This window comes from Scyliorhinus canicula, chromosome 16, assembly GCF_902713615.1.
Source record: "Scyliorhinus canicula chromosome 16, sScyCan1.1, whole genome shotgun sequence".
In the NCBI taxonomy this organism is placed as follows: Eukaryota; Metazoa; Chordata; class Chondrichthyes; order Carcharhiniformes; family Scyliorhinidae; genus Scyliorhinus; species Scyliorhinus canicula.
The window spans coordinates 132,416,003-132,440,335 of NC_052161.1; the positions used below are offsets into that span (position 1 = coordinate 132,416,003).

At 46.2% G+C, this 24,333-nt stretch overlaps 2 protein-coding genes across 4 annotated transcripts in view; both read left to right on the forward strand.

Moving 5' to 3' along the window:
* The window catches only part of espn (espin), a 194,402-nt gene that overhangs the window by 162,618 nt on the left and 7,451 nt on the right, over nt 1–24,333 (forward strand). For 2 of the 3 annotated variants that reach the window (XM_038773448.1, XM_038773449.1), the window contains 2 exons: nt 17,040–17,119; nt 17,228–17,239. In XM_038773448.1, the coding sequence (XP_038629376.1) occupies nt 17,040–17,119; nt 17,228–17,239 (92 nt within the window). Of the gene's footprint in view, nt 1–14,521; nt 15,593–17,039; nt 17,120–17,227; nt 17,240–24,333 lie in introns of those variants that run through there. The other variant, XM_038773450.1, reaches the window with a different exon arrangement.
* On the forward strand, nt 1,371–6,321 carry LOC119950745 (espin-like protein). Its single transcript, XM_038773451.1, has one exon. The coding sequence runs from the start codon at nt 2,303–2,305 to the stop codon at nt 4,016–4,018; it is 1,716 nt and encodes a 571-aa protein (XP_038629379.1). The 5' UTR covers nt 1,371–2,302; the 3' UTR covers nt 4,019–6,321.

Below are 24,333 nucleotides of genomic sequence, written 5' to 3' on the forward strand. Positions count from 1 at the left end.
AGGTTACGTCGGCACATGGCCATTTCTCAATTTCTCAGCTGTCACAGTCCTTCTGCCTTCTCAAACTCCTCCGCTGCCTCCGCCGTTCCAAAATAAAAGTCCTTGAACTTGTAAGTCACCCTCAGCTTTGCTGGATATACAATGCCGCACTGCACCTTGCTAATGTACAGTGCCCTCTTCACCCGGTTGAAGGCAGCCCGCCTCCTCCCCAGCTCCACCGTAAAGTCCTGGTATACACGTATACCAGCTCCAGCCCACTGCACCACCTGCTTCTGCTTGGCCCAGCACAGGACCTTCTCCTTCACACTGTACCTACGGAAGCACAGAGTCACTACCCTTGGCGGCTCACTCGCCTTTGGTACAGGCCTCCACGACCGATGAGCCCGATCCAGTTCATATCGGGAGGGATCCTCCCCCTTCCCCAATAGTTTCGCCAGCATCGCAGCAAAATACTCAGTCGGCCTCGGCCCTTCAACTCCTTCGGGCAGCCCCACAATCCTCAAATTCTGTCGCCTGCATCTGTTTTCCAGGTCTTCCATTTTTCCTCGCAGTTCCTTGCTAACCTCCATCACCTTCCGCATCTCCTTCCCCATCGAGGTAGGTTGATCACCATGCTGCAATAATGTCTCCCCCACTTCCTTCAGCACCTCCCCTTGCGCCCGCACCTCCGCCACTGCGCTCACCAACGCCGTTGTCACCGGGGAAATCGCCTCCTCCATCAGCACACTCAAAACCTCCCTCATCTCCTTCCTCATTGTCTCCATGTATTTTGTAAACTGCCTTTCGAATTCCGCAGCCATTACCTTAGTTATTTCTTCAGCCGTAAGCAATGCGGCCTCCCCTGGTGTTCCAGCCTCCATTTTCCTTGGTGACCCCACGGTGACCTTTCTACTCCCCGACGAACTTTCAGCTGTTTTCACAGCCGTTTTCTTACTGGACCTCGACATATCCCTTCCTTGTGCTTTCTCCTGGCCTTCACCGCCTTCGCTGCCCCTAGGACTGGGCATCAATCCCCGACAATGCCGTTCCCGAACGGGAGCCCTCCAACACGCGGCTGCCTCCCGCCCGCCGTCACCGGAAGTCAGCCGTCACCACTTCTTCAATGGCCTTGGTGAGATCTTTTTACAGTTGTTTCCTCTGCTGCTAGAATTCAGCTTTCATAAAGGCCCTCAAGTCAGCTTGAGGCCTTTAAGCTCGCCCTTCCCCCGCCTGCATGCTGGAAGAGGCTTTTGTCTTTGCTGCAGGTTCAGCCAAATCTTTCACTGTTTCTGCGGGTCTGGTAACCAAGAAACATACCATTCCTGGGGGAAAGTACTCCTCCAACATTCACCTACGCCTTTTCATCAAAATTCCATCCCGTATTGATTAGAAAAGAGCTCTTTTCTGTAACCTTGGGCAGGAGCTGCCTTGTGTGTGACCACTTACTCCATGGTGCACACCCGAAGCCCGGGTTATCAAGCATTATAACTTTTTCATGGAGGATTCTTGGTGGTTGAGGCCGAGAGGATTAACGAATGATTCCCTTTGGAATAGCTACCATGTTGTCTACTGACACAACCCTAAAGCTCACATGGCCAAATAGTATTGATCTGAAGTGGATGCAAAGTTAGAATCCACCCCAATGTATGGGACTACTTTTATAATGCATTGTAGGAATGTATTTCCCTGCGAGCATCAACTATGTACATAACGTAAACTAAGATCCTAATGCAATATGTTTGCTGCACACTAAATTTTAGCATGCTAACATTTCAAGAGAAAAATGCAGTGTGCTTGCTCATCCATGTAGACATACAAAATGGGTACTTCGACTTTAAATGCTTTAACAGGATGAGTGGTGCAATGAATGTTTTTATTGGAAAGTCATATTTCCTTATTCGTTACTGATTGGGTACCAATTTCTTTCTTCTGATAGAAACATCTTTTGATAGAAGATTAGCTCAAAGGCCAAAAAGCGTCTTTGATTGCATTACCTGTAACAAACAATCAATTGGAATGACGAATGACTAATTGAGTTGTAGCCAACAGAAAGTTGTATTTAAGCTAAATTCACTTAAATTAGACCATGCACAGCTAAACATGGAAACAAGGAAGAGATGGCTAGTATATAATCCCATTGCACCACTAACCTGTGAAGGATTGAAAACGTATAGATAGAAGAGAATATTGGGTCTTTGCTCAGAGAGATATTTTTGCCCTGTGCTTTCTCCTGAGGCAGTTTTACGACAGTAGCTATTGCCAACCTGAGGGGTGGAGGTACTCCCATGCCCACAATGCTATTCTGGGACCATTTGGAGAACTTATGACAGAAGGCGATATCATCCGGATAGAAAAGCAGATCGAAAACCTCCAAGTCATGCACAAAGTGCAGGAAGTGGAGTCGGAGCTGGAGCAGCTCGAGCTTGAGCTTCAGCAACTCTTGCCCGTGTCTGCGGCTTTGGCCCCTGACCATTTTACTGTGAACCCGAAACAGGTCCACGGACAGGCGGATGACCTACCTGCCTGGTGCAACAAGATTTCGACCCTATTGAAGGGCATGGCTATCCTTTTAGCCACTCTTGGCGGGAAGCAGATAGACATTCTGGACACAGTGACTTCCCATGAGCAATTCAGGGGCCCGGCGGCTGAGCCAATGAAGGTTGCTCCAGCTAAGGAAACTAACATAGGAAGGTCTCAGTCATTCAGTTCGACTAGGGAGGATGTCCAGAAAGAAATCCTGCAATGTGGTGTGTCAGTCAAAAACATAAAAGCAAACTACGAGTTGCAACTGCAATCAAAAATGACTGATGACATGCAGCATAGAGTTTATAAAAGGAAGAGATCGTTGCCTGTTGTACCTCATGGTACAGGAACCATTTTGGAAGAACCTTATAACTTTTGTATCAATGAAACTCGAGGTGTTGAACACAGAGTACAACAACAGTATCCAGGCAATCATAGGCCAATGATGGTGGAAGAACCATTAATCATGCCTTCGCATGCACCATTAATGTATTCTGGTTCATCAGACAAGAATGATGCAGACCAATGTTTAAGTCTAGACAGTGAGACTTTATTTAGTCCAGACCTCATGACCAGAAGTCTGCCAGTCCAGACAGACCTCAGCTGCGTGCAGCAGTACATAGACACAAGGAAGGAACGGATCGTGTTCCTCTTCCTTGAACACTGGAGGAAATGGACATTTACCGAATCTTTCAGACAAAAGCAAATGGCGTCCAGTCTTTCAGGTGCTTTAGCTGAGGACTTCAAAGACATACATCACGCTGATGGGCTGTTGTATAATTCGTCGGAATTACAGTCCGAAATGATGAGAGAGAGAAGCGATGATGATCGCCTTCTTTTCTTCATGAAGCAGAGGCAAGTGGTTGGCAAGCTGTTAGGCCACTGGAGGACCATTATCTCCCAGGTCCCAACTCGGCAAATCAGACGATTGAGTCGGCATCAGGAGATGTACTGGCCTGAACACTTTCTTCCTCATGTCAATGGCACTCCTGTCGATTACAGTAGCCTGAGCCTTGACCTTTTCATGCTTGGCTACTTCCAATTATTGGAAATGAACATGGCTCGCGCCGAGCGGAAATTCCGACACATCCTTTGCTACGAGATGTTTGACCGCCTGGGAAGCCACAGTTGGGAACTGATCCGAAAATTCCACAAAGTCGTCATGGAAGAGATTGAGTCTGGGAAACGAGATTGGGCCGATGGATTCGAGGATATTAAGCAGGAGTTCTTTGGTGACCGAGTTGAGGTCCACCAGCACAACGCCGCAGTCCAGGATGAGCAAACAGAGTCGGAGCCTGTGGAATTATCCCGACAGGAGTCACTCACGAGTAACTCCACCAGTTTCCCAGTCAGTGACAATACAGTGGACGAGGAGAGGCGAAGGAGCAAAATTAGAAAAGAATCGATTCAACTCATCTCCGAACTTGGAGAATTCTGCAACCAAGAGATCTGTCGATACATTGACCGAAGTTTTTCATTCTGGAAGGAGAAAGAAGCAGAGTTATTTGTTATTTAAACTGATGAATGGGTATTTTTTAGATTATGAAGCTAATGCCTCTTTGGTGTCCAAGGGGAGATAACTGCTTTTCAAGCGACAGATGAGAGGAGGTGGTATTGTAAGTGGTAGCAGATGAACTCCAAACCAGTATGCACTTGGTTATTTCGGGACAAGACTGAACTGGATAATCAGACACTTTGGGGCACATCATTTTCAAATATTGATTTATTTGTAGTAGATTAAACTGCTTGCATAGAGATACGCAAGAACAAATATTGTAACTTGCAAAGTGTATTTAGTTTATCTGCTGAGTAAAAAAATAATCTTGTGAGTTTATCTCCAATCACTGACATCAATTGGAATGTGTGTTTAAAGTTGGCAGTGAGCCAAGAAGCCAAGCACCTGACCCCAGGATATCCAAGTTTAAACTCATTATCAGTAAGAGAGTAAAACTTCTCATTGGTTTACTGAGAGAACCCAGTCTCGGTCGGAAAATACAACTTGTGCATGGTTTGGTGTGAATTTCTTTGGCAACCACCACTCCAGGGTCTCTAGTCCATCACTATTCCAGTTATTTTCCCCTCTTCCTTAATCATTTGCTCCTTATGAAGACAAACGGTGGATCTGCTGAGCTCTGGATGTGCTTTCGTCTTTTGCCGACAGTTGGATTGTACCACCACAGAGCCCCAATCTAACGTGCAGTTACTTATTCCTGTCGCATTAAAGAGTAAGACTAATTGCTTCTTGTCGCAAGATTGGTATGTGTGGGCAGGATTTCCTACTCCCCACCAGTGGTGTGAATAGCAATGGCGGAGACAGCCTGCCATTGGCTGGAGGTGGGATCTGCCAGTCCCACCATTGCCGACGGGGTTTCCTGTTGTTTGCACCCTCTGCCCCCGCTGGGGCAGGAAGATCGTACCAGCAGGAACGGCCGGAGAATCCGGCCCTATCTATCTAACCAAAAGCTACAGAAAGTGCTTGAGAGCGGTGGCTTCTGAATGCTTGGCTAACATCTAGTACGGTATTCTTGTACGATGGGAGTGAAGTGACAACTCATTCCCCTCCGCCCCCCCTCCTTTGCAGGTAGAGGGCCATGAATCAGTCTAAGAACCTGGCCATAGTTTTGTTTTGAAATATGTAACCATTGCTCTTAATATTCAACTGACAGCAGTTAGTTTGGTTCTCTTGTGCTGTTCACTGATAGGTTTGAAGCTCCAGCTGTATTAAAATATTCCGACATTAAGAAGTAATCACAATTTGTGCAAATTTCCATCACGTAATCTTGCAAAGCAGAAGTTCCCCATCTTAAACGACGGAAGTAATGTCTAATTACATGATGGGCTGAAGGTATAGCTTGGACCTTCCACTGGCACCAATTTAATAGTTTTTTTCTGATTAAATAGCAACCCACACATTTTTCCAGAAACTTTGATTTGGTTCACATATTTGTTGTAGTTTGCTTTAGACGGAAGGTATTGTATTTTTCTGATGCAGTACTGACCTTATACTAATGCACTCATTTGTCGATATACGAGGAAGGCCTTCTGGGTAGAGAACTGACCTTATGTTGTGCAGAGAGGGAAAAATTCCTTTGATTCAGACTGTAAGTTTCTTAACATGGCAGTCTTCGACTGGCTTTGCAACCTGCCCAGGGTAAGTGAAACATACCTGTGGATGATGAATGCTGACAATTACATCTCAAGTTAAAGGAATAAAGAAGTGGTATTGGTGTGAAAATAATTGTTAAAAGAGCAAATAGTCTCTCCCAGTGGCTCAGCTCTGGAAGGGTTGGGCGGGATATGAGGTTACTCTTGTCCAGCATGTACTTCATTTACCTGCCAAACCCCCGCATCTATTGTCACACGCGAGCCACTTGGGCAAGTTATGAGACGGTGATTTTCTCCCTGTATTATAGCCTATGCCTCCAGGCGAGGGAATGGAGAAAAGTGAGGACAAAAAAACACAATAAAAAAGAGAAAAAGGAGCAATTAATGCTATTATTAGCAACAGAAAATAAGGGGGTCAGCCTCTAAAGGGTCAAGAGTTCACCCGCATTTACCCGCCTCCGATTTTTACTCCTTGTTTCATCCTCACAATGAACAGCCCATTCCCAACTTACCGGTTACTGAAGATTTGTAAAACATGTTTAGGTTAAATGAGCATCATCAGGAGAGCAATGAAATGGAATGCGACTGTGTTGGCAATCGGGGTCTGTTTTGAATATTACCTTCTTGCAAGTTTGTAATGGTGTCTGCTCTCATCGAAGACACAGCTAAGCCCAAGTGCTTAATTTTCAAATCATAATTTGGCTGCATGATTGCTCTGGTTTTTTAAAAATAAATTTAGAGTACCCAATTCATTTTTCCAATTAAGGGGCAATTTAGCGTGGCCAATCCACCTACCCTGCACATCTTTGGGTTGTGGGGGTGAAACCCACGCAGACACGGGGAGAATGTGCAAACTCCACACGGACAGTGACCCAGAGCCGGGATCGAACCCGGGTCCTCAGCGCCGTAGGCAGCAATGCTAACCACTGTGCCACTGTGCTGCCCTATGTTTGCTTTGGTTTTAAGTGGAATTCATGCAGCGGGATTCTCCCAAATCCCCGCGATGGCCCGATGCCGGCGTAAAAAGCGGTGCGAACCACTCGGCGTCGGGCCGATTGGAAGTTGTGGAATCCTCCACAATTCCGGGAGCTACGCCGGTGCCGGAGGGGTTGGCGCCGTGCCATCTGGCGGCGAAGGGCCGGTGCGAGTTAGCGCATGCGCAAAACCGCCGGTGTGGATCTGCGCATGCGCAGATCGGCTGGCGTATTCTAGCGCATGCACAGGGGGGGGTGTCTTCTCCGCGCCGGCCATGGCGGAGCCCTACAGAGACCGGTGCGGAGAGAAAGAGTGCCCCCATGGCACAGGCCCGCCCGCAGATCGGTGGGCCCCGATCGCGGGCCAGGCCACCGTGGGGGCTCCCCCAAGGCCGGAACCCCCGTGCCCTCCCGACGACCGCACCAGCCGGCCTCCCAGCCAGGCCCCGCCGTGTGGGACCGTGTCCAATCCACGCCAGCGGGACTGGCCAGAAACCGACGGCCGCTCGTCCCATTGGGGCCTGAACAATTGCCAGGGGGGAACCGCTGCCAACGGCCCCCGACCAGTGCGGCGTGATCCCCGCCCCGCCGAAAACCGGCGTGAATCCCACCCCGCCTCCCGGGGATTCTCCGACCCGGCGGGGGGGGGGTCGGAGAATCTGTTTCCAATTCTTTTGAAGTCTGTTTAACCTTCATCTCTTCTAAAGCATGTTCAGTTTTATATATTCTGGTTGATAGATTTTGCTTTTTAAACACAAAAACTGCCCAAGGGGTCATCATGGAATATAAAGTAAGGTATCTTTCAAAGTGTACCTGAAATGCAAAATTGATCCAAATACTTTGCTTCACTTCTGGATTTTTCTCCTGACACACACTTGGCACAAACTCCTTTTGGCCTGATGCATTCTAGCGATCTAAGCCTCTACCAATGGTGCAGTACAGATTACTTTGGAGCCTTACAAAGCCCAATGTTGTGAGTTAGGGCTTTGGATATGGCAGCAGGTCAGAAGGCAGAGTTGAGGTTGAAAATCAGCCATGATCATATGTGAATGCTGGAGGGAGGCTCAAAGAGCTGTATTGGCCACGCCTGCTCTGTTTTCCTATGTGTCTTATAATGTGGGTTATATACTACAGGCACTAAGGTTTGAGTCCATTCCAAACAGTAAAAGGATAAAGCCTTTGAAGCTTGTTGCCATGGACCATTGTTGTTGCATTGGTTAAATTCTGCCCAGTCCCACCCAAATGACCATTCCTCAAACATGAGGGTTGGTCATGTGTCGGTTGCTATGACATTAGTAAATCGTAAGTTGATTTGAACCGGTGTTGTCCAATGTCCCCGCCTACACCTTTTCCGCTCGGGTCACCAGATGCCTGTTATGAGTAGCATTGAGCTAAATTTGTTCCTCTTCCTAACCCACGCAGTTTGAGGATATTTCTAGTGCCATTGCTGCCACCCAGTGTTTTTCTTGAATAATTGGTTTAGCTCCTCCAACGTTCAGTCATTGTTGACAAAAACAATACGCCCCGTTGCATCTGTGCGCAGCTGCTTCCAAAGTGATAATGATTGGTAAGGCCCGGGATCTGGAAGTTCGGGGGTCAGAGAGGGTGGCCAAAGAACACATTTCCTGCCTCCTAGTGGAACTTGGCAAGGCAGACCAGCAGCACGGTTCAATTCCCGTACCAGCCTCCCCGAACAGGCGGCGGAATGTGGCGACTAGGGGCTTTTCACAGTAACTTCATTGAAGCCTACTTGTGACAATAAGCGATTTTCCTTTTCATTCATTGTGGTGGAAACCCAACTTGGCCTAATCCACCCTAAATTCTACCCGGGATTCGTGAGTGCGGTGGTGCAGGTGAGACTTCTGTCCATCCCTCTTACATCAAGATTATGATCTTAAGACTGCGCGTCTGGGACAGTTCTCACAGTACCATGGAAACCGTGTCCATTATGTCCTTGTAAGGCCTCAATACAGCTCTCTCCAGCTGCAAGCCAACACAAATTCCACAGAGGCCATTGGCAAAGCTGCAGAATATTCTAAGCCGATCCCACAGGGGTTTGCTTACCTTTACTTAAATGTCTAATGACTCCCTCAGGATCCGAAGAACAAATTATTTACTACTTGCTCCGTCCAGGAAGGGCCTCAGGGTTCCCTGAGTGGAGCTGGTGTGGGATTGCTGCAACCCTGGTGCGGGCTGCCCACCCCTGACTAGGTGAGTAACCTCTGACCTTGTAAATTGAGACAGGGTCTGTGTCCCTTTTCGGTGGGAGGGCAGCTCAGCTTTGCCACCCATCCGCTGCCAGACCACCGCTCCCAGAAGTTTGGCACCCTGCCATTTTTCCTCAGCTGCTTTAATGGCCGCAGAGTAGAAGAGTTCCCTTTGACCCAGGTTCGGTTCCCGGCTGGGTCACTGTCTGTGCGGAGTCTGCACGTCCTCCCTGTGTGTGCGTGGGTTTCCTCCGGGTGCTCCGGTTTCCTCCCACAGTCCAAAGATGTGCGGGTTAGGTGGATTGGCCAGGCTAAATTGCCCGTAGTGTCCTAAAAAGTAAGGTTGGGGGGGGTTGTTGGGTTACGGGTATAGGGTGGATACGTGGGTTTGAGTAGGGTGATCATTGCTCGGCACAACATCGAGGGCCGAAGGGCCTGTTCTGTGCTGTACTGTTCTATGTTCTATGACCTATGGTTGGTCACCTCCACTGGAAGATGAAGCAAATGTGTGAGAATCCCTGATATTACAGATTGTGAAAAAAAAGAAAGACTTGCATCTGTATAGCACCTTTCGCGCTCTCAGTGCGTTCCTTTAAAATGAATGGTTTGATCACTTGTAATGTCATTTATACATGACGGTGTGGGAATTAGAGATAATCTATTCCAGTGATAACGGTTAAGGAATAAACATTGATCAGGTCACCAGTTAAATTGCTACTGCTCTGCCACAGAATCACACTACACTCCTTTCAAAAAGCCGGGAATCGAACCTGGGACTCTGGACTTGTGAAACAATAGTGCTAACCACTGTGCTCTACCCCGCCGCCCTCCATGGTTGTATGCATGTATGGAGAATGGGATGCGGTGCTAATATTACTGGACTGACAATCCAGAAGCCTGGACTAATACTCCGGAGATATGGGTTTAAATTCCAGGACCCAGCGCTTGGAATTTAAATTCAATTAATTCAGAATTCTGGAACGAAATGCCTTATTAATGAACCTACAAAATGGCAGCAAAATTCCATCCAGTTCACTACCATCCTGACCCGGTCTGGCCTAAGTGTGACTCCGTTGATTGAATGGTTGATTCTTAACTGCTCTTTGAAAGCTAATCAGTTGCAGGTCATAGAGTCATAGAATTTACAATGCAGAAGGAGGCCATTTGGCCCATCGAGTCTGCACGGCTCTTTGAAAGAGCACCCGACCCAAGCCCACACCTCCACCCTATCCCCATAACCCAGTAACCCCACCCAACACTAAGGGAAATTTTGGACACTAAGGGCAATTTAGCATGGCCAATCCACCTAACCTGCACATCTTTGGATTGTGAGAGGAAACCGGAGCACCCGGAGGAAGCCCACGCACAGACGGGGAGAATGTGCAGGCTCCACACAGACAGTGAACCAAGCCGGGAATCGAACCTGGGACCCTGGAGCTGTGAAGCAATTGTGCTAACCACCATGGTACCGTGGCTCACTGACACCTCTTCGGGGCAATTAGGGATGGGCAGTAGGTTCTGGTCACCCTCCCATCCCAAGAACCAACTTTCAAAAATAGGCACCATATTACTAACGTGAAATGCAATGGGATTTGTTGACTGCACCTATTGTCCCATCAGCCCTATTAGAATCAAACCCATACTTTGTGATTTACCACATCTGTCAGTGTGCTTATCCAAGGCCAGCATGATTAGAGAACTGTTCACTGCCTCTTGGAGCTGGTATTTAGCAACTGCTGTTTATGGAACTGGTTATGTTTGAATTGTGCACGGTGAGCTCTGGCAGTGAATAAGAAAAGGCTACATTTGTTGCTCATGATGTGCCCGTGGAGCGTTAGTGTTTTCCTCTGTTATGTCCCTGCGAGTGACAGAGCTGGCAGCGGCCATAAATAACCACGGGGCAACATGGCTGCGCTTTTACTTGGCCTCTTTAGGGAAGCGAAGGGCAGGAAACTGGAATGGTCCTCCTCTCCTCACCCTCTTTGTGGAGAAGCCTCTGCCTACCTCCGTCCTTCTCTGCCCTGTCCCCTCCCTGGGCCTGCCTGCACTACCGTCCATCCCAGAGTGAAGTTCATCTGAGAGCTTCAAACTAACCAGTTAATGGGGGCTGGTGGAAGGTGGTAGTACACACACACACACACACACACACACACAAACACATTTTCGGCCAAGTTCTCCTGGGTGATCTCTGGACGAGACCAACTACCTCAGCGCTTCAAAAAAAAAATCCTGGTTTGGGACAACTTAGTAACTGAGGCCGAACTTGGATAGTACCCCTGCCTCCTGCCCATTGGCTCTCTTCCCCTACCCCCAACAGCCTACCCACAGGCCGATGTGTCTGTCAATTAAACTGTCACCCTGGCATTTTGTTCCTTTCTAGCAGACTGGACGCAGCAGAGTGACATCATTGGGTTTTTGCACATGCGCTGACCATCGACCACGCACATGCCATGATATGTATGTTGACTGGGATGTAAAAGTTAACAAGTTAATGATAATGCTTCTTACCACGAGAGGGAACCACAGAACCGTCATCCCAATATATCATGTGATTTATGGGATTCTGGGTGGAAGGGGCAGAAGATGGTTAGGAATGAGAGAGATCAGTTGTGTATGTGAGACTCTGTAGTTAGAGACAGCATAGTTTAATTCAGTAGCCTTATACTTTAGGAATACGTACAAATCTTATTTAGTAGTGTTCATAAATTAGTTTTGTTCGTTTACAAAGCTTGTTGTTCTTTGTTCCGTATTACACATCCAAGCCATCCAGGTAAATTAAAGCAGAGAACAACTCAATACAGACTGATTTTGGTGGCCATCTTGTTTGGCAATCTTGCGTTTGCAGGAAACTCAAGTGATAAGAAAACCATTTTTAAACTGCCTAGTGTAGTGATTGATAAAGAATGATCTGTCTGACCAGTACCCTGAATACCAATTGTTGATAAGAATCTGAGCCGTTGCTCCTTGAAATCTGTTGTTTCTTGTTTCGTGAACAGTAATGGAAAATTGTTCCACATTCTTGCCACCTTGTTGTCAAAACAAGATCCTCCTGCATTTCCTCTTTTTTTTTGCTAGCCTTCATTTGTGAACATGATCCTTTGCACTTAAATTCTACACGAGAGCGGAAATGCCTTATTGGATCCAAGTTGCTCATCATTTTAAACACTCGTGGCATATCCCATCTTTGTCTTCTCATTTCTGGTGGGGAAAGACGCAAGATAGTCAATCTTTCCTCATATACCATTCCCAGGTTCTGGCATATAGAAACAAAAAGGGACTATCTACAGCGAAGGCTAGTCATGGAACGCACATGGAAGGGGAAAGGACTTCCCCAGCAGAACTGCCCACAGAAAGGGGAGAGCAGCTGGAGCAGAACCTGTCACAATATGTGGATATTGTAAGGAACATAAAAGGTTAATGAAATGTTACTACTCCAGTCACTAGATGGTGCGATAGAGCAACCATATAAATATCACATGCCTCCTTGACTTCTGGGAGAGAGACAAGAGAGAGTGGAAGGGAGCCAGATTGAGTAGCTGTGAAATAGTTTAGCATAGTTTAATATTGTAGAAGTGTAGTGTCTTCTTTACTTATCTAATTCCTTAGCAAATGTTTGAATCTAATGAAGTGTAGTGTAATAAATTAGCTTTGTTTTTTAAACACTGCTCGCTGTTCTTTGTCAACACTACAACTTTCACCATCCTGAAGAACAATACAAAGAACACAACGGAACCACTTAACAGAGCAAATGTGGGAAAAAGTAGACCTTATGAAGTAGTACTTCCAATTGAAAAGGTCACACAGTGGACAAGATGAAAGTAATGCCTTACCGAGCACTTCAGGGGAAAAATGATGCCCAAACAGCTCAACATGGTTCAGATCCTATCCGACCCTGGGCTTGTTTGATATTTGAGACTTTGATGTGAGAAATGACAAGAAAGCCGAATAATTTGCTTATGTGACCAGAAATTGTGTCGGGCTACATTGGCTGCAGAAAACACTTGCCAATGGTTTCCACTAAAGACTATGAACATACAAATTAGGGGCAGGAATGACCTGATTGTAACCTCAACTCCACATTCCTGCCTATCCCGATAACTTTTCACCCCCGGCTTACGAAGAATCTTATCTACCTCTGCCTCAAAAATATTCGAAGCCTCTACGTTTGCCGCCCTTTGAAGGAGGGAATTCAAAAACTCACAATCCTCTCGGAGACAAATATTCTCCTTATCTCCATCTTAAATGTGACCCCTTATTTTTAAACAGTGACCTCTAGTTCTAGATTCTCCCACAAGACAATGCATCCTCTCCATATCCACCCTGTCAATACCCCTCAGGACCTTACATGTTTCAAAGAACAATACAGCACAGCAACAGGCCCTTCGGCCCTCCAGCCTGTACAGGTCATGATACCACCCTTGGCCAAAACCCTCAGCACTTTCTTGTGCCGTATCTCTCTGTACCCATCCTATACATGTGTTCGTTGAGATGCCTTTTGAATGCCGTTAATGTATCTGCTTCCACAGCCTCCCCTGGCAGCGCGTTCCAGGCACTCACCACCCTCTGTGTAAAAAAACCTGCCTCGCACATCTCCTCTAAACTCTGCCCCACGGACCTTAAACCTATGCCCCCTGGTGACTGACTCCTCCACCCTGGGAAAAAGTAAGAAGTCTTACAACACCAGGTTAAAGTCCAACAGGTTTGTTTCAAACACAAGCTTTCGGAGCACTGCTCCTTCCTCAGGTGAATGAGGAAGGAGCAGTGCTCCGAAAGCTTGTGTTTGAAACAAACCTGTTGGACTTTAACCTGGTGTTGTAAGACTTCTTACTGTGCTCACCCCAGTCCAACGCCGGCATCTCTACATCCTGGGAAAAAGTGCCTGCCCATCCACTCTATTCATGCCCCTCATGATCTTGTAGACCTCTATCAGGTTGCCCCTCAACCTCCGTCGTTCTAATGAAAATAGTCCGAGTCTATTCAGCCTCTCCACATAGCTAACACCCTCCAGACCGGGCAACATCCTGGTAAACCTCCACTCACCCTCTCCAAATGTTCCACATCCTTCTGGTAGTGTGGCGACCAGAATTGTGCGCAATATTCCAAGTGTGGCCTTACCAATGTTCTATACAACTGTAGCATGACTTGCCAGGTTTTATACTCGATGCTCCGTCCAATGAAGGTAAGCATTCCGTTATGCTTTCTTGACTACCCTGTCCACTTGTTGCCACTTTCAACAATCTGTGGACCTGCACGCCCAGATCTCTCTGACTTTCTATATTCGTAAGAGTTTTGCCATTTACTGTATATTTCCCCTCTGTGTTAGACCTACCAAAATGCATTAACTCACATTTGTCTGGATTAAACTCCATTTGCCATTTCTAAATCAAGTCACTTCCTACTTTTCTAAACTCCAGTGGATACAAATCTAGTCTGTTCAGTCTTTCCTCATAAAACAACCCTCCGATTCCAGGTATTAGCCCAGTAAACCTTCTCTGAACTATTTCCAATGCATTTACATCCTTCCTTAAATAAGGAGACCAATACTGTGCACAGTACTCCAGATGGGGTCTCACTAATGCCTTGTACAACTGAAGCATAACCTCCCTACTTTTGCATTTTACTCCCCTCGCAATGAACAACAACATTCTATCTAATGTTCTATCTACATCACGTTCTATTTGGAGAAGCAAATCGGTGTTCCCTAATAATCCCAACAATTTCTTTTTTCTATAGGTCTCCCGACTCATATCTACGCGGAAGTATCGTAACTTCTTTTAGGCGTGAGCTGGTGTTCTCCACTGTCTTGAGCGGATTCCTGGTGCCATAATATGGAGCTCCATGTAGGAGTCTCCAGGACAACTGTGAATGATTATACTTTTCCCTAGGAGTAATGCATGGACTTCTCAATCTTTTAGCATGGATTTGCCATATAGTCCTAGAGTTATAACCTATCTCTAGTCTTCCTTTGTCAGGACAACAATATAGGTGTAATAGGACAATGTGTTCAATCTTTTGTCTCTGCTGCTCTATTTCCTATCAATATAGTCAATATTATGCAACAAACAAAAAGTAAGATGAGCAAAGAATGATTTTTATTTATTCAGAAATCGAGGGTGTCACTACGTTCAAGTTCTATTAGACTAAGATAAATCGAGGGACCCAAACTAAGTTTGCTGATCGGCCGGTCTGGAGTCCAAAGTTGTTGATTGAGGGGTAAATATTGGCCAGGACACTGAGAGAACTTTTCTGCTCTCCTTCGAATAGTGTCGCAGAATCTTAGACCTTCAACTGGCTTAGCGTCTCCTCCGAGAGGTGACAGAGCAGTGCTCCTTCCGTACTGCACTGGTGTCATCCTAGACTTTATTCTGAGGTGCCCTGGAGTGGAGTTTAAACTCACAACCTCCTGGAGGGGGGAGTGCTACCATTGAGCCAAAGCTGACATCTAAGTAACAATGACAGATCTGGTACTAACACGTTAAGCAACCTTCAGTGGGGCATCGATTTCCAAACTTGCGAAACATGAGAATATCTCTTTATAATCAAGATATCGCATAAACGAGAGAGTGTGTGATACGTTTAAACCAAAATGCATCCTTTGGGGGAAAGGGGGAATTTTCATTTAACCAACAACTATGATTCTATTTATACAGTAGCAGTAATATAATGTCTTGCTGAAGTTGCATGAAGAATCTATTTATTATTCATGATGTTTTGTAGCGAATTGGCAGTCACTTGACGTAGCGATGGTGTGTAACTTGCATTTTGAAATAAAGCACTGCCTGTCTGGTGGCCTTTGCCAAGCTGCTCAAGGTCTTCACTCGTGTCTTTTTTTTACATTACTGTAATTCCCAGGGGAATCATTAATTATTGAAATCCTGGCTTTTCTTACTGGAAACTGAAAATTAATCTGTCAAAATGAAGTCGCGACACTCGAGGTCTGATCACTGCCACTCGAGGCAGAGTCATTCAGTGCTCACAGCATGGAGGCTTATTGTCCAGTTCTCATCTTTCAGAAGTACCTAATTAATGATAGAGTTCTCTATTATTTAGGGCATTTAAAACCCTATAATGGCTAAGCATTCATATATACCACACTTTTGAAATGAAAACACAATGAATATGACTAAATTTCGTCATGTAACTTGATGCATTTATTATAATAATAATTATTGTCACAAGGAGACTTCAATGAAGTTACTGTGAAAGGCCCCTAGTTGCCACATTCCGGCACCTGTTCGGGGAGGCCGGTGCGGGAATTGAACCCGCGCTGCTGGCCTTGTTGTGCATTACAAGCCAGATATTTAGCCCACTGTGCTAAACCAGCCCGCATTTACTGATATTGGTGAATTAAGTTTAGAGGCAGCTTGGTGTAGATCTTCGAAAGTTGTCTCCAGTGTTCTCCCTCGCAGTGTTTCCTCATAATTTATTAGCTTAGGTTTCAGAAACTAAACTATCCATAAAGTAGGCATGCACACGGGAACTAGATAAGGTAGAAAAGGAGTATTTGTCTGTGGGTCCCTTAAGTTTATCAGGCAAAGTGGCTCAGCAAACCCAGTTACACGGCACCGGGTTACGTAGCTGAGCGGCTGAAATTGCTTTTCAGAGATGTCACATGTGCAGTATAACTACTCAATATAGTAGGGCTTGGCAGATAAGAACAAAAGAATTTCCATTTATTTAGGGCCTGGACATCCCAAGTCTCCTTGCAGCCAATGAAGTTCTTTTTGAAGTGTGGCCACTGTTGGAATGCAGGAAATGTTAAGAAAATGTTATTTCGAATCCAAAATACTGCAGGTGATCAGCAGGTCAGGCAGCATTTGAGGAGAGAGTGACAGAGTTGACATTTCAGCTCGATGACTTGTCACCAAAAATGGCGGCCATTTTGACTAAAGACTGAAAGGACAGGCAAAACTATTGGGTCAAGCCATTACCGTCTTGAGCACTGTTCTCCAGGTGTGGATGTAAGAAAATTGGCAAAATTGGAGATGAAACTTTTCTTTAAACCGTGAGTTGTCACGATCTGGAATGCTGAAAGTGTTGGAAGCAGTTTCAGTAGTAACTGTTAAAAAGGAATTGGACAAAGACTTGAAAAGGAAATATTTGAAAGGTGATGGGCAAAGGGAAGAAGAATGTGACCAATTGGACAGCTCTTTCTAGGAGCCGGCACAGGGAGGATGGGCTGAATGGCCTCCATCTTTGATTGAAACCAAAGGAAGAACAATATTAACCTTGTCTCCATTTTTCTGTGCAGGAAGAGAAAGAAGTGGCTCGTTTCGCTAATATGCCTGCATGGAAGAGGGACATAGTGAAAAAGAAACGGGACGATGAAAGGTACGCGTTCCCGAGACATTAAGAGAATCTTTTGTCAAAAATTGTAATCTCACTGAAACATTTTGCAATATCTAACTTCATGTTTTGTTTTCTTTCACTTCCTCCCAGGGAGCAGAAGAGGTTAGTGTTTGTTTACTCATTTTCTATACTTTGATATAAAATATTAAACGGAAACCTTTGTTGTTGAAGCTGGGTTAGATTTAGTGGTCCCGTCGGCCGTGGGAATCGTCGCAGGCGGGACGGACAATTTGACAAGCCATTTAAAGGTCCGTTGACCTTGGGAGTGGGGGATTCTCCGTTTGGGAGACTATGGGCTAGATTCTACGATTTTCCGGCTAGGTCCGGAGGATCTGTGGCGTTTTACATTAAAAGAAATCAGCGCCAGGGCAGCACGGTGGCACAGTGGGTTAGTGCTGCTGCCTCATGGCGCCGAGGTCCCAGGTTACATCCTGGCTCTGGGTTACAGTCCGTGTGGAGTTTGCACATTCTCCCCGTGTTTGCGTGGGGTTTCGCCCCCACAACCCAAAAATGTGCAAGCTAGGTGGTTTGCCGCACTAAATTGCTCCTTAAAAATGAATTGGGTATTCTAAATTAAAGAAAATTCAGCGCCGCACCAGCACCGATCCTTCGACTGGTGAGGGCCTAGCAGCCGCGCCACATAAATTGTCCGGCCTTCCCGATATAAACGCCTGGAGAATTGCTGGGTCCGCGGCCGCGCCGTGCAACATGGCACCGGCTCTGCGCAGACCCGACCTGCCAGATAGTGCCCCCCCCCCGGACATCCCTCGCCACCCAAGGCCACCCTCCACTAGTCTCCCCCCAGTCCTCACCGAAGCTGCCCCCGGCCAGCAGCATGGCTCCCGCCTGACTGTTGGCGGCGCTGGACACAGTCCGTAGCCGCCACGCCGAGTCCCCGATCGCTGAGACCATGGGTCAACTGCGCAGTCAGGAACTCGGCCCATCGGGGCCGGAGCATCAGGGGAGGGCCGTCAGGTAACATCCTGAGGCCGCCCCAACAGCATGCTCCGTGTTCCTCGATGACGCCATTTTGGAGGGGTCGGAGCGTGTGAAAACAGGCGCCCAATTTGGTCGTGAATAGGAATACTTCGTCCGATCGCTGGTTACGAAATCGGCGTCAGGGAACGGAGAATGCCGCCCTGTGTTCTCCCGCCGGAGCTGAATTGGAACTGGTTTACAATCCCACTGGGAGCGCGAACTGGGATGTGATTCAATGTTCCACGCCACGCCAATTTACACATGGCATGGAATACAAGGAATTCCAAGGGAAACCCACTTTTGGGCTGCCCGATTGCTCCCCCCATCCCCGGATTGCCTGGGGTGTCCCCTAACCCCAAGTATGGGGAAGATGCCCCGAGGGGCCCCTGTAATAGTGTGACCCCCCCCCCCCCCCAGCGACCCCTGTAATAGGCGCACCCCCACAGGGAACCCCTGCCTAAAGGGACCCCCCCCCCCCACAGACACTCCGCCCCCATAATAAAAGAAAGGCTAGAGAGCAGTCAAGACAGGGCGGCTAGAGGGCAGCTCCACATCTCCATTCCTGGAAAGAGAGCAGATGTGACCTGCGTCTGGTTCCCACAGATCCATCACCTGCAAACCATTCCTAACTTTCTAGTAGTGATCTGTGATTGGCAGCTTCAAACCATCTGCAGCTTTGAATCGTTTATTTCATGATTCAGAGGCATGTGAAATTCCATACTTGAGTTATTGGAATGCACAAACCGATCAGTGGCCTGAGTGTTGAAACCCCAATATTTGTAAACATTGACCACATCAAAGAGAGGTAAGTGCATTACAAGCACTACATGCATTCCAAGCACTCAAGCGTGAGATTTCACATGGAGCTGCAAGGTAAATTTGTGGGGCTGGTCCCTTTAGGCTGGGGGTCCCTGTAGGGCAGCCCCCTATTACAGGGGTCCCTGTGAGGGGGTCTTCCTATTAAATGTGTCCCCTTATTACAAGGCTCCCCTATTACAGGGGTCCCTGTGTGGGTATGTGAGGGTCTGGTGGAGGAGGTGGTGGTGTTCTTTGTATTGCTTATTTCAGGATGGTTGGCGTAGTGTCCACAAAGACCACAAAATAGCTTTAACTTACGCAAAGCTATGATTTTATTTACTCTACTAAACTGGGATTTGACACATAGTCCTTAAAAATACACAATTGAGGGCGGCACGTGGCGCAGTGGTTAGCACTAGGACTACGGCACTGAGGACCTGGGTTCAAATCTTGGCCCTGGGTCACTGTCTGTGTGGTGTTTGCACATTCTTCCCGTGTTTGCGTGGGTTTCACCCCCACAGCCCAAAGATGTGCAGGGTAGATGGATTGGCCACGCTAAATTGCCCCTTAATTGGAAAATAAATGATTGGGTACTCTAAATTTATTTTTTAAAAAGAGTACACAATTGATCAATAACATCTAACTACACTCATCTACTGCTAATCTCACTACTGGTATAAACTATAATCTAATCTTATTTGCACATCTGCTCTTCTGACCTTCACTAGCCTGTATACTCCTGCATACACACTTCCCCTAAGGTCTAACATCACTGCCTTGTATAGTTGTAACTGTAGCTCCCTCTAGTGGCTACCATCGACACTACATTAACGCGTGCAATGCTGATAGTTATGATAATGTCACATCCCCTTTCTTTGTAAAAGCAAATTATTATATCATTGGTTGTGATATTTTCTTTAACCCTGAACTTAGTTGTTATTCTATTAACTAGTAACTATCACGGACTCACTACAACACAGTACATTAATTCGTAATAACTGTGACATCACTGAGATGATCAAAGTTTCATTATACAATCATCACAAATTAAGTCTCTCTGGCGGTCATCTTCTTCTCATAGATCGCCTCAGTGGAATGTTCAAGGCATTGGATTGCTCTGCCACATCTTCTGCGGGTGCGCTAAATAAAGATCTGGAAAGGCAATGTCCTTGAATATGTTATCATGTGATACAACATTCGAAAGCTGAGGTTGACACGCAGCAATGTCCATCTGTTTCTCCTGAACAGTGATCCTGTTCTGTTTTTACTAAGTACGATCTAGGTGCTACCTGTTTCAGAACCTTTGCAATGTTTTGCCATCCTCCTTCTGGATTCTGAATTCTCACGAAGTCACCTTCTCGAAGTTCAGACAGAGGTTTGGTTTGTCTATTGTAGGCCTCTTGTTGCTTTTTTTTAGTTGCTGTAATTCGTTCACTTATCTCTTTATTATCAGTTTCATGACTGGTGATCTCTGGGTAAAGTGGTTCTCAGCCGTCTACCCATCGACATTTGAGCAGGGGATAGACCATTCGATAATGTTGTTGCTCGATATGTTGACAACGCCAACGATATGTCTTGACCATCTTCACTGCAAAGTAACTTCTCAATTATCCCTACTCCTTTCTCTACTTTTCCATTAGATCGAGGATAGAAGTAACATGATTGAAATGATACTACTCTGCAAACTGTATCCATTCCCAACTCGAGAAACACGGACCATTGTCAGAAACAATATTGAGAGGTATCCCATGGCGCGCAAAAGTTGATTTTGTTACCTTTATCACCGATCTGGCAGTTGAATCTTTTAGCATCATCACCTCTGGAAAGTTGGAGTAATCATCTATGACTATCAAATAGTCATGTCCCTGGAAATAGAATAGATCCACACCCACTTTGTTCCATGGACTGGTAACGGTTTCCACCTGTTGAATGGTTTCTTTGCTCTCTGCTGGCTGATGCATCTGACAAATCGTATATGCTTGAACACATTGGTTGGTATCTCTGTTTATTCCCGGCCAATAGACCAACTGTCTGGCTCTCCTATGATACTTTTCAATGCCTTGATGACCCTCATAAATTTGCTGCAGAATCCCTAAACATAAATAGCAGGAATCACTATCCTATCTCCCTTGAGCAGGAAACCATCTACTGTAGAAAGATCATCTCTTATATCTCGAAAGACAGATTGACATCCAGCAGGTCATCCTTCTTTTAGGTATTGTTTCACCTTCTGGAGCACCAAGTCCTTTTCAGTTTTGGCTTTTATGGTCTGTAGTTTGCGGTGAGACATTGGTAGTATCTCGGTAATTCGACGAGCTTGAGATTCCACTATTTGGACTAACTCGGGTTCTGATGTTTCAGCATCAGTGGTTGCCCTGGATTCTGATGTGTCAGCATCAGTGGTAGTTTTGGAGAGGTTGTTTACAACACCAAAGTCTTCCCTGGACTCTTCATCTTGGTCAGCTGAAGTACTGGTTGAGTGAATCCTTTCAATGAACTGCAACTTTTCACAAGTATCAACTCCAATTAATGATGACTTCTCACCCTCTACCATCTTGAAGTCGATGGGTATCTCGATTTTCCCATTCTTAACAACAAGACTATCTTGTTATCATGGTAATGTTCGAACCTACAAGCGGATTGCTTTATTAGTGGTTTGTCAATGGCTTGCTTTAAAGATTGTACAGCCTCCCCGAACAGGCGGCGGAATGTGGCGACTAAGGGCTTTTCACAGCAACTTCATCTGAAGCCTACTTGTGACAATAAGCGATTTTCATATTTGTGTGCGCTCCTGTGTCAATTTTAAATGGTATTAATTCTCCATTTATTTCTTTTTAAAAATAAATTTAGAGTACCCAATTCTTTTTTTCCAATTAAAAGGCAATTTAGCATGGCCAATCCACCTAGCCTGCACATCGTTTGGGTTGTGGAGGCAAAACCCACACAAGCTCAGGGAGAATGTGCAAACTCCACACGGACAGTGACCCAGAGCCGGGATCGAACTTGGGACCTTGGCGCCGTGAAGCAGCAATATTAACCACTGCACCACCGTGCTGCCCTCCTCTATTTATCTCTAATGAGACAGTCCACTCTTTAATTATCTTTGAGAGTGCTTTTACTGGTCTTTCCTTTTGATCAGGTAAATCAATCCTAGTGATAGCTTCTATCATGAAGGTATCCAAAAGTGAATATGATGAGCAATCCTCCCTATCTGCTACGATGTTGGATATTTTCTCTGCACTCTGAACACTTTGGATCCGCCTGAAATCATTATAGGACCTGTTAAGCATGTCCACTGCGTGTGCACATCAAAACGCTTGTGACATCACTTTCAAAATGGCTACCTGCCGTTGTACGCTGTTTTCTTTGCTGCAACACAGCATTAATGGCGTCAGCCAAGTTTCCCGATTTTGGGCTCTTTTCCTTTGCCACGAATTCAGCCTATTCGCTCAATGCCTGTTCACAGGCCGTACACATATTAATAGCATCTTCAATCGATAAAACCGTTCTTCTTAACATTTCCTCACGCAAATGTTCATCGTTATTCCGAACACAACTTGATCCCGCAGCATAGAATCAGAGGCTGAGGAAAAATTACAGGACTGCGTTCACAGCTTTAGAGCTGTGATGAAGGAATCTACAGACTCTCCCCTTAACTGTAGTCTTTTCTGAAACATGTAGTACTCATAGGTCTCATTCACCTGTTTCTTAAAGTGTGTATCGAACTTTTGAAGCACCATGCTGTATGTATTTTTATCCTCATCTGCACTAAATTCAAATGAATTCAAGAGCTCCAATGCTTTCAGTCCAGCCAAATTTAGCAGGAGTGCTATTTTCCGTTGGTCTGAGGCATTTTCAAGCACGGAGGCAGAAATAAAATCTTCAAACTGTTGCTTAAAGAAAGCCCAGTTCTGGCATTGTTTACAGTGTGTCTTGAAGTGGTCAGGCTTCTTGAGACCTTCCATCTTCTGATCAGTCTTTACCGTAGATTTTTTCTGAGCTGTAGCTTCTGGATTGCTTCTTCAATCTCCAATGCTACTCTAATCTAATCTAACTGTTGTTTCTTATAAGAACTGGATTCCTGGTACCATGCAATGTTTTTTGTGGATGGTTGACGTGGAGCACAAAATAGCGTTAACTTCAACAAAGCTATGATTTTGTTTACACCACTAAACTGGGATTCAACACATGGTCCTTAAGAATACACAATTGATCAATAACATCTAACTACATTCATTTACTGCTAATCTCACTACTTGTATAAACTATAATCTAATGTTACTTGCACCATATGCTCTTCTGACCTTCACGAGCTAACTCCTGCATGCACTCCTCCCCTAACGTGTAGCATCAGATTTTTGGATTTTCGGCGGGAGCAGTGGCCAGGGGTCTGTCGGGAAAGTAAGTTTCCCTATTTAAAAACTTACCTTGCAGGATAAGCGGCCTTGTTAGTACCTGTATATGAGTTGGGCGGTTGCTAAACCCGAGACACTGCACTTGTAGTGTCCCCCACCCTTCCACCTCCTCTAATCTAAGGGGTTGAGTGAATATCAGGTAAGCTCTTCCTTTTTCTTGTTTTATCTAGAGGGAATGGCAGGGAAGGCAGTGTAATGTTCCTCCTGCAGAACGTTTGAAGTGAGGGACGCCGTCAGTGTCCGTGCTGATTTCACCTGTGGGAAGTGCACCCATCTCCAGCTCCTCAGAAACCGTGTTAGGGGACTGGAGCTGGAGTTGGATGAACTTTGGATCATTCTGGAGGCAGGGATGATAGAAGCTTCAGGGATGTAGTTACTCCTGGGAATGAAGCTAGATGGCAGACAGTGAGAGGGTCTGGGAGGAAGCAGTCAGTACAGGGATGCCCTGTGATCGTTCCCCTTTGTAGCAAGTATACCACTTTGGATACTGGTGAGGGGGACGATTTACCAGGGGTAAGCCATGGGGTACAGGGCTCTGGCACAGAGTCTGTCCCTCTTGCTCAGAAGGGAAGGGGGAAGAGGCGTAGAGCATTAGTCATTGGAGACTCCATTGTTAGGGGGATAGATAGGAGATTCTGTGGGAACGAGAGAGACTCGCGGTTGGTGTGTTGCCTCCCAAGTGCCAGGGTCCGCGATGTCTCGAATCGTGTTTTCGGGATCCTTAAGGGGGAGGGGGAGCAGCGCCAAGTCGTGGTCCACATAGGCACCAACGACATAGATAGGAAAAGGGATAGGGATGTTAGGCAGGAACTCAGGGAGCTAGGGTGGAAACTTAGATCTGGAACAAACAGAGTTATTATCTCTGGGTTGTTACCCATGCCACGTGCTATCGAGACGAGGAATAGGGAGAGAGAGCAGTTGAACACGTGGCTACAGGGATGGTGCAGGCGGGAGAGTTTCAGATACCTGGATAATTGGGGCTCATTCTGGGGTAGGTGGGAACAC

Excerpts from the sequence above, each read along its gene's own strand:
- LOC119950745 (XM_038773451.1), top strand. The coding sequence starts at position 2,303 with ATGACAGAAGGCGATATCATCCGGATAGAAAAGCAGATCGAAAACCTC.